The sequence below is a fragment of the Dermacentor variabilis genome, chromosome 8, assembly GCF_050947875.1.
Source record: "Dermacentor variabilis isolate Ectoservices chromosome 8, ASM5094787v1, whole genome shotgun sequence".
Lineage (NCBI taxonomy): Eukaryota > Metazoa > Arthropoda > Arachnida > Ixodida > Ixodidae > Dermacentor > Dermacentor variabilis.
The window spans coordinates 144,245,949-144,261,786 of NC_134575.1; the positions used below are offsets into that span (position 1 = coordinate 144,245,949).

Here is a 15,838-nt window from a genome sequence, read left to right on the forward strand (position 1 = left end):
GCACAATCGCACCTTCAGGGTACGTGTGGGTCAATCGAAGAGCCCCCCTCGTCCAGTCGCTGAAGGTGTGTCACAGGGGTCAATGGTGAGCCCCTTCCTTTTCAACCTAGCCATGGTACGGTTGTCTGCTGCCCTGCCGATCGACCCTCACTTCCCCGTGCAGTCCTCAATCTACGCGGACGACATCGTCCTATGGGTGCGGGGAGCACCGCAACACATCCGCAAGGCACGTGCGGCCCTACAGAGAGCCTACTTGTGCTGCATCGGCCTTACCATCTCGGGCAGGAAGACCGAGGCCTTGCTACTGCATCCCAGAGCATCAGCCCACCGCTCAGCTGCCCGGCTGCCCTTGGAGGGCGTCCAGATCCCATGGAGCAAGGCAGTCACCTACCTGGGGCTGCGCATTGACCATCGGCTGACATGGCTGCCAGCTACCAAGGCCCTGTGCGCTCAGACGCTTCGGGTCCGCAAGGTGATCTCACAGCTCCCTGCCCGTGGACAGGGCTGTACCACCAGGTGGGCCCTGCAGCTGTTTGAAGCTGCAGCCACTTCACGGCTACTGTATGCCCTCCCTCTTGTGGCGCAGCCCCCACCCCGCCTACGGGAACTGGAGCTGCAGCACCGGTCAGCAATATGGCTCTGTCTTGGCATTCCCCGAACCTCACAAGTGGCCGCCACTTTGGCTGAGGCAGGTGCCTGGCCCCTGTCATTACTCTTCCTGCAACAGAGGCTACGACACATTGATCGCCTACACCATGCCGCCGATGGTCAAGCACTCTTGACCTGCCTACGCTCCCGGCCAGCATCGCACATGGGACGGCTGTGTGGCCTCTATAAGGAAGTCATAGGGGAACTCTTACAAACGCTGCACAGCATCGCCCACCAATCCCTACCTCGACGGAGCTGCCAGGGGTCTCGAAGAACCGTTCCCCAGCATGCGCCCTACAGCAGACGGTAGCCTCTCTCCTCCAAGAGAGACTTGGGGACCACCTTCACAACTTCGTCGATGGATCCGTGATACCGGAAACGGGCTCATCCACAGCAGCCTGCGTTGCACCGGCCATACAAAAGAGCAAGCTGTGCCGTCTCCCGGGTCAAGCAAGCTTTACCGCAGCAGAGCTAGCAAGACTCCACTTTGCTGTGGACCTACTTGCAGAGAAGCTACCAGCGACCCCGGCAGCCATCTTCTGCGACAAGGCGGCGCTGCTCTGCCTGCAGAACCCTGACAGGGCTAGCCTTGGGGTTGCGCTGCTCTCTTCAAGACTGACGGCCCTTCAGGACGCAGGATGCTCACTATCCCTGCATTGGCTACCGGCACACGTGGGGATCCCGGGTAATGAAGAGGCGAACACTCTTGCAAAAAGTGCCCACCACTCAAGCGTCCCCCTCATCCCTGCTGTAACGGCCGCAGACTTCTCGAGACACAGGCGGCGCCGGCACATCATCGCCTTCCACCCGGGCAAACGGGTATCCCTGGGCCGGACTCCACGGCCTCTTCCACAGCATGGCCTCCTATGAAGGGATGCCTCGTTGCTGCTCCGACTGCGAATTGGCTGCTACTGGACGGCATTCCGCCGTCACCGCCTTGGGAAAGCCACCTCGACAGCCTGTGCCTCTTGTGGTGAACCAGAGACTGTGGAGCACCTCCTGCTGGCCTGCCCTGCTGACCTGTAGCACCGCGGCCGACTTCTGCAAGAGTTCCACCACCTGGGGCTCCCATGTTCACGATAGGAAGATATCCTCTTCCCCTGTCGTAATCAGCTACCAGCCTTCCTAAGTGTCGTCGAGTACCTCGACTCGTCCGGGCTCTCGGCGAGACTATAGGAAATTTCTACAAAGACGGATGGCCTAACAGCCATCCCGCCACCTCGGGCTTCCTGATCCGCCACTACTTCGCTTCTGCCGGCCACCTCCTATACGGTCTACCTCCAGCCTACTCCTCCGGTCGAACCCACTGGGCCCTCCCGGCCGGGCTGCTCTGATGCTGCTGGGACGACCCTCTACCTTTCTCTCTCCTACCCTTTCTTTCTTTTAATCCCATCTCGCCCGCCCTGCTGGCGCTGAGCCATGCTCCCGCATGGGTTGCAGAAGATAGCGCTAGCCTTTCCTCCTTCCCCACAAGAACCACTTCTCTCTTCTCTCTCTAGATAACCGGATGAGGAGGGTGGTGCCGGTGTGTGTGATTGTGCCGCTTCCGCTTACTTGCGCAGGTTGGTCGAAAATTGCTGCAACGTGCAACGGAAGTTCAAAAGCGGCGCTAAAACGGATCCTTAGAGAAGAAGAATTGGCAGAGTGATGTATACCTGCCGAAAGGCCTCAATAACGTGATACTGCTGCGCAATTTTTTTTTCACTATACGCAAATAAATGCATGCTTCCCGTAGGCTTGGAGTAGTTAGTGCCACAGTGATCGGCGGACAGCCACCTTCTATTCTTTTCGGAACGGGGCGTGCTCTCCTGCTACTCCGAAAATATTTCAGTTTTGTTCGGCATACTAACGTGCCCTTAAACGGGTACACATCACATCGACGCAGTGTGTTTCCCCGGTTTTGTGGCGTCGAGTGACATACAGGCGAAGTGGGCGCAGCCCGAGAACGTTTGACCAATAACAATTGGTCAGACTACGCCTTTTTCCCTAATGGCGAAAAAGGCGTCAAGTCAGGAATTATTTTTTTAGTTCGGTCTAATCATGCATAATCAGTGTTCACGTTTCATATAAGATGGGGTGTTTACGCGGTTTTCGTGCCATTGCGTGACAGGCGCGCGCAGTAGGTGGTGGCTCGAAAATTTTTGACCAATAGTGGAGGGCTGATTGCAGAATTGTAATAGAAAAGTTTGAAATAGCCTTACGTTATAGCGCCCTAGGACCACGATATTGTAGCAGTGCCGTAAGCTCGGTTCTATGGCACTCTTATCACATACCGCTGACATTGATAACGCAGGCGGAGCGTCGTTCTTACCAGTGATGAAGTTTAATAACCTGGAAAAGGAATAGCATCAGATAAGACATCGCTGCGGAATCACGGCACAGCGTTCTACATCTCTATTTGTGGGGGCACTCCTGCTCCTTAGAACACACTGCACAAGTCATAACAAGAATAAAAAGAGAGAGACTGGGACATGTGCATTCTTGCGTATCTATTTTTGTAATTTTTGATCGCGCGCTACGTATATGATATCACGATATACCAACTCGCGCAAACCTCTACACTCGTTGACAAAGCGTATCACTTCCTCTTAGCGAGCACTTCCCCTTCCCTCGCATTTCGCAGTTGTTTGTGCTCCTCGCCCACGAGACAAAGCGAAATACATCATGGAATTCCTTCCAAGAGAAACCATCTTTTTAAATAAATGGACGGCTGTCGTTTTGGCAGACAGACTACGTGGCTAGGAGGACACTGGCAGCAAGAAAAGGTTCGTCAAAATTTCGTAGATTATGAAGTGTGTGATGGCATTTCTGAGAGATGGAAGCCGATTACAAGAAATTTGCTAACTTTTTTAGAGCAAGGCTGCATACCTCTGTCACCCACTGCATTTGTTGCGCCCACGGCAAGAACTCAACCAATTAGCGGGAGGCGCGCGCAGCGAGCTCAACTGCGGCAGCGGCAGCGGCGTCGCCAGCCTTGAGGGGGAGAGAAAACAAAATAACCAGAAAGCTCACCTTCGCGCATAGCGTTTTCCGCAGGAATTTCCCCGTAAAGAATATGGTTGCATAAGCCTGTAGTATACGGAGCAGGAAGTGACGTTACTACACTTTCGTACGTAAAAGAACAACCCACCTTGTAAATGATTTATGTTGTGACAGTTCTATGGGAAGGCGGCGTACAGTGAGGACTGCTAAAGAGCAGCGTGCCTAAGAGGCGCGGCGAAAGTGTGCTTAAGTGCATTTCTCTTGTCTCTGGTCCAGTCCTTGTACGTGCATGAAGTAGCGGCGCAAGCAAGGTCGCGGGCCGTTGAAACATCTTAGGGTAATAATTAGGTGAAGTGTACGTGAATGTCACTGTGCGAATCATTTCAAGCCAGTGAGCAACAGGTAATCGTTGAAGGTATCGTTTACAGCTTCACCGTCCAACCATCTTCACAGCGTAGATAGCGGACCAATTTTTTTTAAGGCGAAAGCCTTAGGTATCTATATTGGCGGTGCCTATGGCATTGACGTTGTCCAAACTGCGTAGTGACGACAAAGGGCCCACACCGCAAATCACGTCAACAAATGCTCGGATTGAGGTCACATTTCTCAGGGGTGTCCCTGTAACCAAAGTAAATTAGTGGCTTTGAAAAGAAAATTTGACACATTTCTGTCTGGGTGGGAACCGAGCCCGGGCCTCTAGGGTGCGAGCCGAGCCCGCTTCCCTGAGTTTGGCACGGGCTCCCAGGAGTCTACACAGAGGCAGATCGGCTCCGCCGATTTTCGGCAGGATCCGCGGATAATCTCATCTGAGCCCATCCACGCTACGACCATCGGACGCCGAACGTCATCCGGCATCCCTGGATACGATTTCCAACGAGGTGGGCCCATTGAAAGCTTTTCCTGAGTGTTTCCTCGGTCGGCCACGCCGGCGGGTCGGCTAAGCCTAACGGCAGAGCCACCGCCCGGCGCGACGGGGCAACCGTTTCGCGCCACCACAAGATGTCTCAGCAAGCCACATACCGAGGATATGACCCAGACTCGATGAACTGGGCCACCATACAACCCAGCGGCACTACAGAGCAGCCGCTTTCAACCTTGAAGAGCCCCGCGCTCGTTGCCGCGATCGCTCGACGAACGCAGGGCTCGACGAACGCGGCGGCCATGGATGCGGCCTCCTCGGACGCTCCCGCTGCCGGCGTTCGCCCCTGCAAGCCACCAACGCCCGCCTCGCGCGTTTCGGACGGTAAATCTCGGCCGCCGGTGACCTGGAGACCGGCTCCAATGCCCAAGCCAGCCCCGGAGGATTTCGTGGTTGTTGTGAAGCCGCGAATACGGGTGTCTCTGCACGAGAAATTACATGAAACCGGATACGGCAGAGCGTTCATCGCTTACCTGGGCGCGGAATGCGCACAAGTCATCACGGTTCTCCCAATTAAGGAGCAGAACATTATCCTGGTTTACACTGCAAAGCCCGAGATCGCTGACCGCATCATCGGAGATTTCGAGCTCGACTCTCCCACTGAAAAAATCCCCCTACTCGGACATCTCCGGCAAGACGGCGGCAACATCTGTTATGGTGTGGTCACGGTGCGCAACACGGATACCGATGAAATCTTGTGTTCCAGTCTCCAGTGGCGCTCCGGAGAAATCCTGGAGGTCCGGAAATTCGGAGCATCAAATAAGGCAAGAGTAACTTTTGCTGGCAAGAACAAACCACGCTACATTCACTACGAGGCTACGCTTATACAAGTCCGCCCGTATCGGCGCACGATCCCTGCCTGCTCCCAGTGTGGCATGGTCGGCCACCGTACTGACGTCTGTCCCGGCCCCAGGCCGGACAAGTGCGGGCTGTGTGGATCTGCGGCCCATCTCATAGACGGAGAACGCGAACCGCACGAATGCATCCCTCGGTGTACCTTGTGTGGAGGAGCCCATGCCACGGGGACTCGATCCTGCACTGCTAAATATCGCCCACTGCAACACCAGCGCTCGGAAAAGGGTCACCGTCCCAAACCCAAGCGCGGCCGTCGTAAGCGTGGGAAACGGCGACCAAAGCAGCCCGTGCACCAGAGAGACGACTCTGACCACCCAAAACAAAGGGCGCCCCCGGCCGGTCCTATTGACCAGGGAAAGAAGGACGCGCCCCTCCTGCCACAGCAGCAGGCAGGGAAACAAGCCACCGGAGCGAGACCGGAGATGCAAAGAGCCTGGGTCAACGCGGTCAAACAGGGAACAAAGGTGAGCAGCGAGGGTGGGGTGGCCCCCTCACGTCCTCCCTTTTCCTCTCCCCATTCCGCCCGCACGCCGGAGCAAATCGAAATCATTGCTCTTAAAGAGCAAATAGCTAACCTACAAAAACGGCTAGCTCTTGCAGAAGAGCGTCAGAAATCTCCCCCACCGCCCGTCCCTCTGTCAGTAGAGGAGATGGATAGCGATACCTCCCCTCCCGCGTCCCCTGACCACGGACACTCGGTGATAGAGGCGAGGTTCAACGCGTTTGAGGCGCAAATGAACGCTAGACTTCAGGCATTCGAAAAGCAATTCACAGCCGCTCTCGACGCAGCGCTCGGCAAAATCCCATGCCTTATAGCGGCACATACCTCAAAATCTACTCCTGCTACCCGACGGAGAGGCACAGTCAAGCGCCTTGTCGGTCAAAATATTAAGGAGAGCAGAACCAAAATTCCGCACGAGGAGGAGGATCTTCCTCAGGCAGAACCGATTCCGTCGGTTATACTGTCTACCGGGGCTCCCGGCTCAGAACAGGCCCCGCACCTGACCATTTTCAATTCCAGTACTCAACATGGCGGGACACCCTAAATCCCTCCGAGTGTCACAACGCAACTCGAATACTGCTGAAATTCTGCAGTGGAATTGTCGAGGCTTCAAGGCGCGCACCAAGCGAGCTGACCTTAGACTCTTCATTACAACCCTCCCTCAACTTCCTGCTGTAGTAGCCCTCCAAGAGCCGGGAGAGGGCGTCACTTTCACGAACTACATAAGCTATCAGCAGGACGCACAGAGCTGTATCTGTGTCCATAAAAATTATACGGCCTCTCCGGTGGACCTGGACTGTAATGTAGCTTTTTCGTATGCGATGGTCACCACTCTTCCGCTTCAAAAACACAATCCCCCGCTTCACATTCTAAATGTGTATAGCTCACCAAAACTACCAAACGTCACTTTTGCTGATCTCTTCAGCAGGGCACTAAGAGTGGCAAATAGGGAACCCCTCATAATTGTTGGGGACTTCAACGCCCCCAGTCGATTATGGGGCTACTACCGCGAAGAGAAACGCGGACGCAAGCTGGCGGAGCTTGCGTCTACGTTGGGCCTCACTCTTCACACGGACCCTGCCAAACCCACTCGGATTGGGAACTCCGTGACTCGGGATACCTGCCCGGACCTAACATTTACTAAAAACATAAGATACGCAGATTGGCACAATACCGAGGAAACCCTCGGTAGCGACCACTGCATTCTCACGACCACAATTCGCACTTCACCCCTCACTCGTCCTCACCACAAGGCAACCCTTCCAGACTGGCCAAAATTTCGTTCCAACTACAACAACCCACAACCTATAATGGAACAGGGGTACACCACCTGGTCACAACAGCTAATCACGCAACTCACAGACACTGAACAGCACGTTCAGCTCTCCGAGGCAAATCCGGCGGTGGACAACCACCTCCTTCACCTCTGGGAGGCCCGGCACAGCCTTGTCCGCCGATGGCGCCGGCAAAAACACAACCGTAAACTCAAAATTCGCATCGCCGAACTCACCCAGGAGGCGGCAGAGTACGCGGCCCAGCTCGCCGACTCCAACTGGGTAGACCGATGCAATACGGCCGCTCGACAAATGTCGAACCGGAGTACATGGCGTCTTTTCCGCGCCCTAATTGATCCTACGAAAACCCGGACAGAAACCCATAAACACCTCCAGCGAGCGATCCACAACTTTAACGGAGACACAGCCGCACTGGCTATCTCCCTCAGAGAGAAATATCTCTCCACACACCAGGATGCCCGAGGTCACGCGTACTCATATGCAGGCTCTGAGAACGCTGAGCTGGATCGACCGTTCCAGCTTCATGACCTCAAAGCGGCACTTGCCAAAATGAAACGAGGAACAGCTCCGGGCAGGGATAAGGTAACGGTAAAGCTTCTAGCCAACCTCCCCGACCTAGCCTATGAGCAGCTCCTCACTTACTTTAATGCAATCTGGCTAGGTGACACACCTCTTCCCATTGACTGGAAAACGGCGTTGGTCACCTTCATCCCTAAACCAGGAAAAGCCATAAACACAGACAATCTCCGGCCCATCTCCCTCACCTCTTGTGTGGGAAAGCTGATGGAGTCTATGGTACGGGATAGATTGTCCACCCATCTAGAGACCCAACACATCTTTGCAGACACCATGTACGGCTTCCGCCCACACAGGTCCGCGCAGGATGTCTTACTACAACTTCATACGGAGATTCTCGAGCCAGTCGAACACCCTAGTGACGGTAAGGTCGTCCTTGCGCTAGACCTAAAGGGTGCCTTCGATAACGTCACGCACGAAATCATCCTAACCCACTTATCCCAGGTAGACTGTGGATTTAACACCTTCAACTACATTAAACAATTCCTCACAGACCGCCAAACCTTTATCCGGATACAAGACACGGAACATGGCCCGTACCAGCTCGGTACGCGAGGTACCCCGCAGGGAGCGGTACTCTCACCACTCCTTTTCAATCTGGCCATGATGAAGCTCCCTGCCCTACTGGGTGAGGTCCCAGGCGTGCAGCATGCTCTGTACGCCGATGACATCACATTGTGGGCTACTCACGGATCGGTTGGAGCAATCGAGGCCAACCTGCAGCATGCGGCGGCTATTGTGGACGAATATGCCCGCCGATGCGGCCTGGAATGCTCCCCGACCAAATCGGAATTTGTGCACTTACGACCCAACCCGAAGTGCACCACTAAACTCAACCTATCCCTATGTACAGGCCCCATCCCGGAACGCGACGAGATCCGAGTTTTGGGCCTTTACATACATAGGAACCGCAAAATTGATACCACTCTTCAAAAGCTCCGTAAGGTGGGGGACCAAGTGGGTCGTATGATCCGCAGGGTGTCCAATAAAAAGGGGGGCTTGCGATGCAAAGACGCTTTGCGGCTAGCGAACGCATTCGTAACCAGCCGAATACTCTACTGGGCGCCCTATCTCCACCTACGCAAATGCGATGAAAACGCCCTTGAGGTGATTTTACGCAAAATCTATAAGAGAGCCCTCGATCTTCCCATAACTACGTCCAACAAACGTCTCCTCGAATTGGGGATGACGAATAGTTTTGGGGAACTACGCGAGGCTCATCTTAACAATCAATTCTTGCGGTTGAGCAAAACACCAGCGGGAAGCCGCCTCTTGTCCCGCTTGCACATACGATATATAACCCACACGGAACCCAGAGTCTCACTGCCAGACCCATGGCGTCTCACCTTAAAGGTGAACCCTCTCCCTTACAACGTGACACGAGATACTCACGAGGGCCGCCGCCAAGCGCGCGCTACAAGGATCACCAGAACATATGGAGATCGCCCGGGAGTATTCTATGCGGACGCTGCCGGCCCTCACCACGGGGGTTGGTTTACGGCGGCAGTCGTCCATCAAAACACACCCGTTAATGGTCTCACTTTCCGGGCCCCCAATATTACTTACGCGGAGGAGGTGGCCATCGCACTTGCTGCCGCAGATCCAGCGTCTCGGGTCATCATCACTGATTCGAGGGGTGCTTGCCGCAATATAGAACAAGGCCAAATTCCATATCGGGCCTTCCAAATCCTTAAGAAATGTGAGAACCAGGGATTCCAACCCCGGCGCTCCATTATTTGGGCCCCAGCTCATCAGGGAATAGAGGGGAACGAAGTAGCCGACGCTACAGCCCGCGCGCTTCATTTCCGGGCGTCGCCTCTATCACCCATCGACGAGGTCCCTGAAATCAAACCGGCAATCACCTTTAAAGAAATCGTACAGCTGTATCAGCTTAATCACGGCCGATACTTCCCCCCTTGCAAAGGCCTCAATAAGACGGAGGAGCGCTGGCTTCTCCGTCTCTACACAAATACCGTACTGTGCCCGGCGGTGCTGAAACACTTCAACCCGGCATTTTCGGGCGAGTGCCCGCACTGTGGGGAGGTGTTTGCGGACACATACCACATGGTGTGGGCATGCCCCTCTAACCCTGCTTTCCCCCCAAACCCCCACCCTACCCGAGAGGACTGGGAGGCCACCCTGCTCGGCTGCTCAACCCTCCAGGAACAACGTGCCCTGGTGGCCCGAGCCAAAGCCGCTGCAGAAGCCACGGGGGTCCCGGACTAGGGACCGCCCCCTAGACTTTGTAAGGGCTGGGCCCTTAGGGCTCAGCTCGCGGCTCTCTTGTAAATAGAAATAAAGTTTGTAACCAACCAACCAACCAACCCGCTTCCCTAAAGGCACGCCTGCCCCACGGTTCTGGCTTACTAAGCGCACGGCCGCTGGATAAAAAAGAAAGATGCGGCCTGCCGCGTGCACCGAAAACGCTGTTCATCCGCCGCGGCGCTACCAGTCGGGGTCTGTTGTCCAGGATCGGCATAGAAAACGCGCTTCGAACGCCGTTGCCCATCGGCAGCGGTAAGGGTATGGTGGCTAGAGGGGGAGGTGTCGGCATCGGAGCGTCGGAGAGGCAGCATTTTTTCGGGACGATGCGGCGGCGCTGCTGTCGGCTCCGAGATGCCTCCCGTACGCTGGCTAAGGTCCGCTGCAGTTATTTGGTTCCGCTGTGAAGTGCTTTCTCGCTCCGCGGCTTCTTGGGGCGCAATACGCGCATCGGAAAATCATTTTAAAGGCTAGGCGACTTTATCACTGCAGCTGGCCTAACGTACTATGTACTAAATTTTGGTCATTTTATCGCCGCGCTTTAGCTTCGCGCTCAGTGCAACACTTAATTGTGAAACTCATATTTGCACCAAACATAAAGCTTCCGCAGTAGGCGGTTGTTTGCAGTTTGCCAATGCCGCTTTAACATTTTAAGGGACTATTATGGCGTGCCGTATGCAGTTATGTCTGGCGTGACTTTATTAGTGCCTTGAGCTACAGGCGCTTCGCCTAATCGTCTACTGGTTGGTGCGCGCCTCATTGAAGTGCGCGCCTCAGTTGAAACGGGCCGCTCGAGTGAACCATGATTATTTCAAGTTTATTTAATTTTGCAATGAAAGGTAGAACTGTAGGCACCAATGGTCAAAACTCAGCATAATATGAGAGCGTTAAGGGAAATTTGGTTTCCAATATTAAAACCTGCAAAGAACTACGTTCGCGTATTTAGTACCGCTCAAATAATGCCAAAAATGCCTTAAAAAGAATATTTATTGTTAATAAAATAATGCACACGACTCTAGATACATGGTTGTTAGCTCTCAAACAAACAATATGACACGAAATGGAGCGCAGATCCAATATATAATGGAGGTATATACCCAGAAACGGTGAACAAGGTGCAGTGCAAACAATAATTTGTCGGGTGGGAAATTCTGTTCAGATATGCAGATATTTCTGGGCATACAATGTGATGTGAACAATTCCTGTTTTACATATACAAACGCCTTATGTTGGTCTTGCTGATATAAACTTTGCAGTTATGCAGTTATGTTGTGCGCCTCAACTTAGGTACTTAATTTTTTCTCGCTTCCCTTGCTTCGATGCGTTCTCTCCTGCGACAAGGACGTGCAACCTCGTGATGACAAAAAGCCGTATCACTTGGTTGGTGATTTCCACGCTATGCTGCGCACAGCCAACCATATCCAGCTTACTTATTGACAGGCAGGAAATAAGGCCCATGATGCTGTCAGCCTTCAACTTGTTAAAGCTGAAACACTGCGTGAAGGCATCTTCCATCGCAGCAACCAAGTCCTTTAGTGCCTGAGATGGGTAAAGTAGGCCGCCTCTATCCATGTGGTTGGTAAGGCACGACTCTTCCGGAAGCAACTGCGAGTCTTTTGCTTGAAGCAACAGCTAGAGAACACTATTCGCACTTTGTTCTCATTAGCATTTTCCTGGTAACGTACCCGCTAACGTAGTAGGGTATGCGAGAGTCGCTATTTGATCCCACCATTTCAAGATGATCTGGCATCGCATCACAATGCTTTACCATCTCGTGAACTTCATTTAGGTGGCCCACATCCAGGAGATCATCCAGCTTACTCTGCATACCGACCAAATGTTTCCAGTGGCGTGAGTCAAGAAGGGTTACTCAGAACTTCTTATGACAAGCAAACAAAAGCGGGGAAGGCGAAGCTAACTTCACCACAGACTTCACGACGCGCGCTTGGAGCCGGAGAGTTTGCTCAAACACATCACGCTAGGCATCTCGGAGACGACGAGCACGCCACCTGTCGCTGTCATGAAAAAATGCCGCACCGCCATACGCGGCGCAGCCCAGCCGATGCTGACACCTCCCCCTCTAGCCACCATAGTAAGGGTGCGCCTAGCACGTGCCTGATTTCACATGCCACGTGGTAGTACAGAGACGCGCTGGTGCCAGTGCTCGCGCTTTCGTCGTCGTCTTCTTTCACAGCTGGTTCCGACGCCGCTCATCATGCCGGCGTTCCCATGCGCTTAACGTTCCCATACCTTCGCATAAGCTTTCGCCTTAACGTTTCATAAGCATGTAACACTTCCTTAAATTACCAATTTAGGTCCCATGTAGCTCAATATTGAAGCCGAGTAGTAGTGAAGTCATCTCTGGGAAGCACAAATCATAACAATATAGCACTACTTTCGAGATATTGACACGTGTACTTATCTTTATCGGGCGACCACGTTTCGCCACCTAACAAATGTACTCGCACAGCGCGGGACGCGCCTGCATGTATCCGAAGTTTCTGGAAAGTTATAGATACTTCTACCCGGCTATCTGTTGTCGCCGAACGTTGTGTTATCTGATTTCATCGTGTGACGCGAATGGTGTAGAACTTCGTGGAAGGTACGCGGGTCCGAACGATTAGTCTGGAACATTCGACGACTGCTGTATAAAAGCCGACGCGCTTGACTCGCTGACCAGATTTTACGACGATCGCCGACTGTGTTCGCCGCTCTCGTTGTGCTTTAAGTGTAGCCTGTTTTGTGGGCACAGGTTCGCCCAATAAAAGCTAGTTTTTGCCTTTCACAGTTTTGCTACTGTGTTCTTTGACGTCACGACCACGTGACAATATGAAACCTTAAAATGTGCTGAAATACACATGAATTCCATTTTAACGATTACAGAAAAGCGTCCACCTAACATTTGGAAACGATCTCAAATGGATCACTGAGGGGTATTTAGCATATCTTACGAACAGATATCTCGGAAGGGGTACTAATTTTACTATTTCTGCTAAGCATGCACGCGCTTAAAACACTTAAGCTTACATTTCGCAAGTACAACGTGTATTCCAAAATGAGTCATAAAAACGGCAATCAGCACATTTTAGGTGATTCACAAAATTATTGCTGATTTTTTTCTTGCTGTGAATGTACACCTAGCCCACTAGCTTATATGAGCAAAAGCGGCAGGGTCCTAGGAGTAAGTTTCTTTCAAAAATAAAGTGTTCTGCATAAAAAGCAACACCTTGTATGGACTCTGCCAAGGAAATAAGTTCTCGTCCTACCCCTTGTCAAAACGTTGGCTCTAATAAGTTACCTCTTGATTACCCGCTGTTGACAACTTCAGGCCTCCATTTTTCTGTGAACACTGTCTTTCGTTTTCAAAGCTGTGGTAGTGAGTTATAAGCAAAAAATACTCGTGCATATTTGATACCATCTTCAAGATGCCTCATCCCTTTGCACCTGATGAAATTCATACTGGAGCAAGAAGAAACAAACGCTCGACAAAATAAGCAAAAAGATAGAACTAACGCAACTAGGCAATGGTGCCAACTAAGGCACCATTGTCTTAGTTTCCTTGGCGCCATAAAACCTTCAAAGAAAGAAAAAGAAACAAATGTTCACGCCAAGACTCCTACCCATATTCTTCGCTATATGCACAGCAATCGACAGCATTCGCTTATATACCGGTAAGATGGTGCAAAGATCGTGGGTATGTCTCTGGTAACTTGTTCCGTGTCCTGTTAATCACATGTGATGTTGACTGGATGTATGGAGTAAGTATGGAATAACTAAGCGCTTAGGTATGAATTTATCTCTGGAACTTATACCTGCTGCATCGCAATAGATGATGTGGCCTGTTCTCGTGATACTCGGCCAGCGCTTGTGATGCCGCGTTTGCCTGTTCCACATCGTACTGGTGCTGTTTCTCTCGTTTCGTAAATCGCCGAGAGAGCCTTTGTCATAGAGCCATCTCTCTGGTATATAAAGAAGGACTGTGTACCTTCATTCTTGTTGTGTACAACGGATCTTTATGGGCCTCCAAACGTCGGCGTTAATCAATTTATCTTTGCTATTATTTTCCCGCTATTTTGCAAACTGTTTTCTTCGTGCTTAAGAGTGTATCCTCCTCGCCAGACGTTATTCCGTCAAACTCCCGAGTAAGCTGATCAAAAAATAGACCTCGATTTGTACGTAAACAAAACCTTAGGCTTCGCTCTATAAGTGAGATATGCGAAACAACATGCCTTCCGTGCTTTGGCAATCATGAGCCCAATATCGTGTTCCTCGCACTCTTATAAAGCGGTAAACTATTATCCCCGACTCAATATTGTAAGCGGAACGTGCAGTCATGTCCTGGAGTCACCGAGCGCGTACAGACCCAATTTGTACCTATTTTTGAGCAGCACATTTGCCGTCCTCATCCCCACACTTGAATCTGCTTGAAGGTACCCAAACTTGCATATTTACCAACTTCTATTACAGTTCACTTGGCGCTATAACATTGCGCGAGCTGCGTTCACCAGTCGCGCTATATTTTTTTTACAATATGCATGCCACTGAACAATGATGGTCTCGGGCATCTCAGCTCGGTTGCTCTAGAGCGCGCTTTGCATCGGCACCCTGTATCGGCGGTGAATGTCCGATCACCGACCATGAAAACGAGAGAACCAGAGGTACCTATTCATTTTTAAAGGGTTGTAAGCACATTACGGAACGCAGAGTAAATTTTTATGACACGCCACTCTCATAACCTGCCTGACTGCCTAGCATCCAACTCGTCAAAAACTGTTCGGCCCGCTTGCCTTCACTGGTACCACAAGCTGTGATAAGGGAAACATGCGCACGCACCTTCCGAAGGAGCGCTCACAGTTCCCACCAGGCTTCCCTCGTCCAATGGGAACTGCGCACTGTGGCTGCCCGAAGCTGACAGCCTGCCGTCATCCAGCACCGGAATCAGGCGCATGGTGCGTTGTGGGGCCATTCTGTCGCTGCCGTGACGACGGTACTTCCATGGCGTTTCGGTATCGTCTGACGCGTTTGAGGACTGGACGATGCACTGGTCGTCGGTGGATTGATGAAGCTTCGACTCGCTTTCTTCTTCGCTGCGCTCCATCACCGAGGCGGCTGCCTTCTTCTTCTTGTTCTTCTTTCCGTTCTATGCCCATATCATCCAATGATGATTGCGCAGTATTCCCACCTTGCTGCAGCATCATGACGCTAGAAAAATTTTCTGAAACAGATGAACGTTACGAAGGCATCGGTCGAAAGCGCCCACATCACTCTACAATTCAAATTTATGTATTTATTTATATCTTTGTCCGTTTGTTCTTACTGCAGCCTACCTTTCGGCCAAGCCGAAGTCGGTTATAAAGTTCACAACAATAACCGCCAAAAATTCAATGCAGTGCAACATGCTGGTACATAATCATGAATTATGGAATGCCAGCACTCAAGCAGTAAAATCGAACTAAATGTAAAGGAATGTTAAGTGCTTTGCATTTGCATACGCGCATTACGCAATAACAGAGAACGTATGTTTTTTAAAAAATAAAATGGGACCTCGAACTCCTAAATAGAAGGAGTGAATTCCTAGGTGCCGTACGTTGCTAGAGAGAGGGAGGCAATCATATTACCACCCGATTCGTTGCCCCATAGTGGTTTTTCGCCATTGGTTGATGCTTCATCATCATCATCATCATGTACGTCTTCTGTCTTTAATATTTCATGAGGCAGTTTGTTCAAGTATGATGTTGCTTGCGGCATAAAAGCGTTTTACGGTGTTCAACTATTCCAATAAACACAGTGGGTTATGAG

General features: G+C 51.8%; 1 protein-coding gene across 1 annotated transcript in view; it reads right to left on the reverse strand.

Moving 5' to 3' along the window:
- The window catches only part of LOC142591636 (uncharacterized), a 31,085-nt gene extending 15,932 nt beyond the window's left edge, over nucleotides 1-15,153 (reverse strand). The window contains exon 1 of the mRNA XM_075703929.1: nucleotides 14,873-15,153. Coding sequence (XP_075560044.1) covers nucleotides 14,873-15,137 — 265 coding nt within the window. The 5' untranslated portion in view covers nucleotides 15,138-15,153. The remainder of the gene's footprint in view (nucleotides 1-14,872) is intronic.
- Between the last annotated feature and the right edge of the window lie 685 nt (nucleotides 15,154-15,838).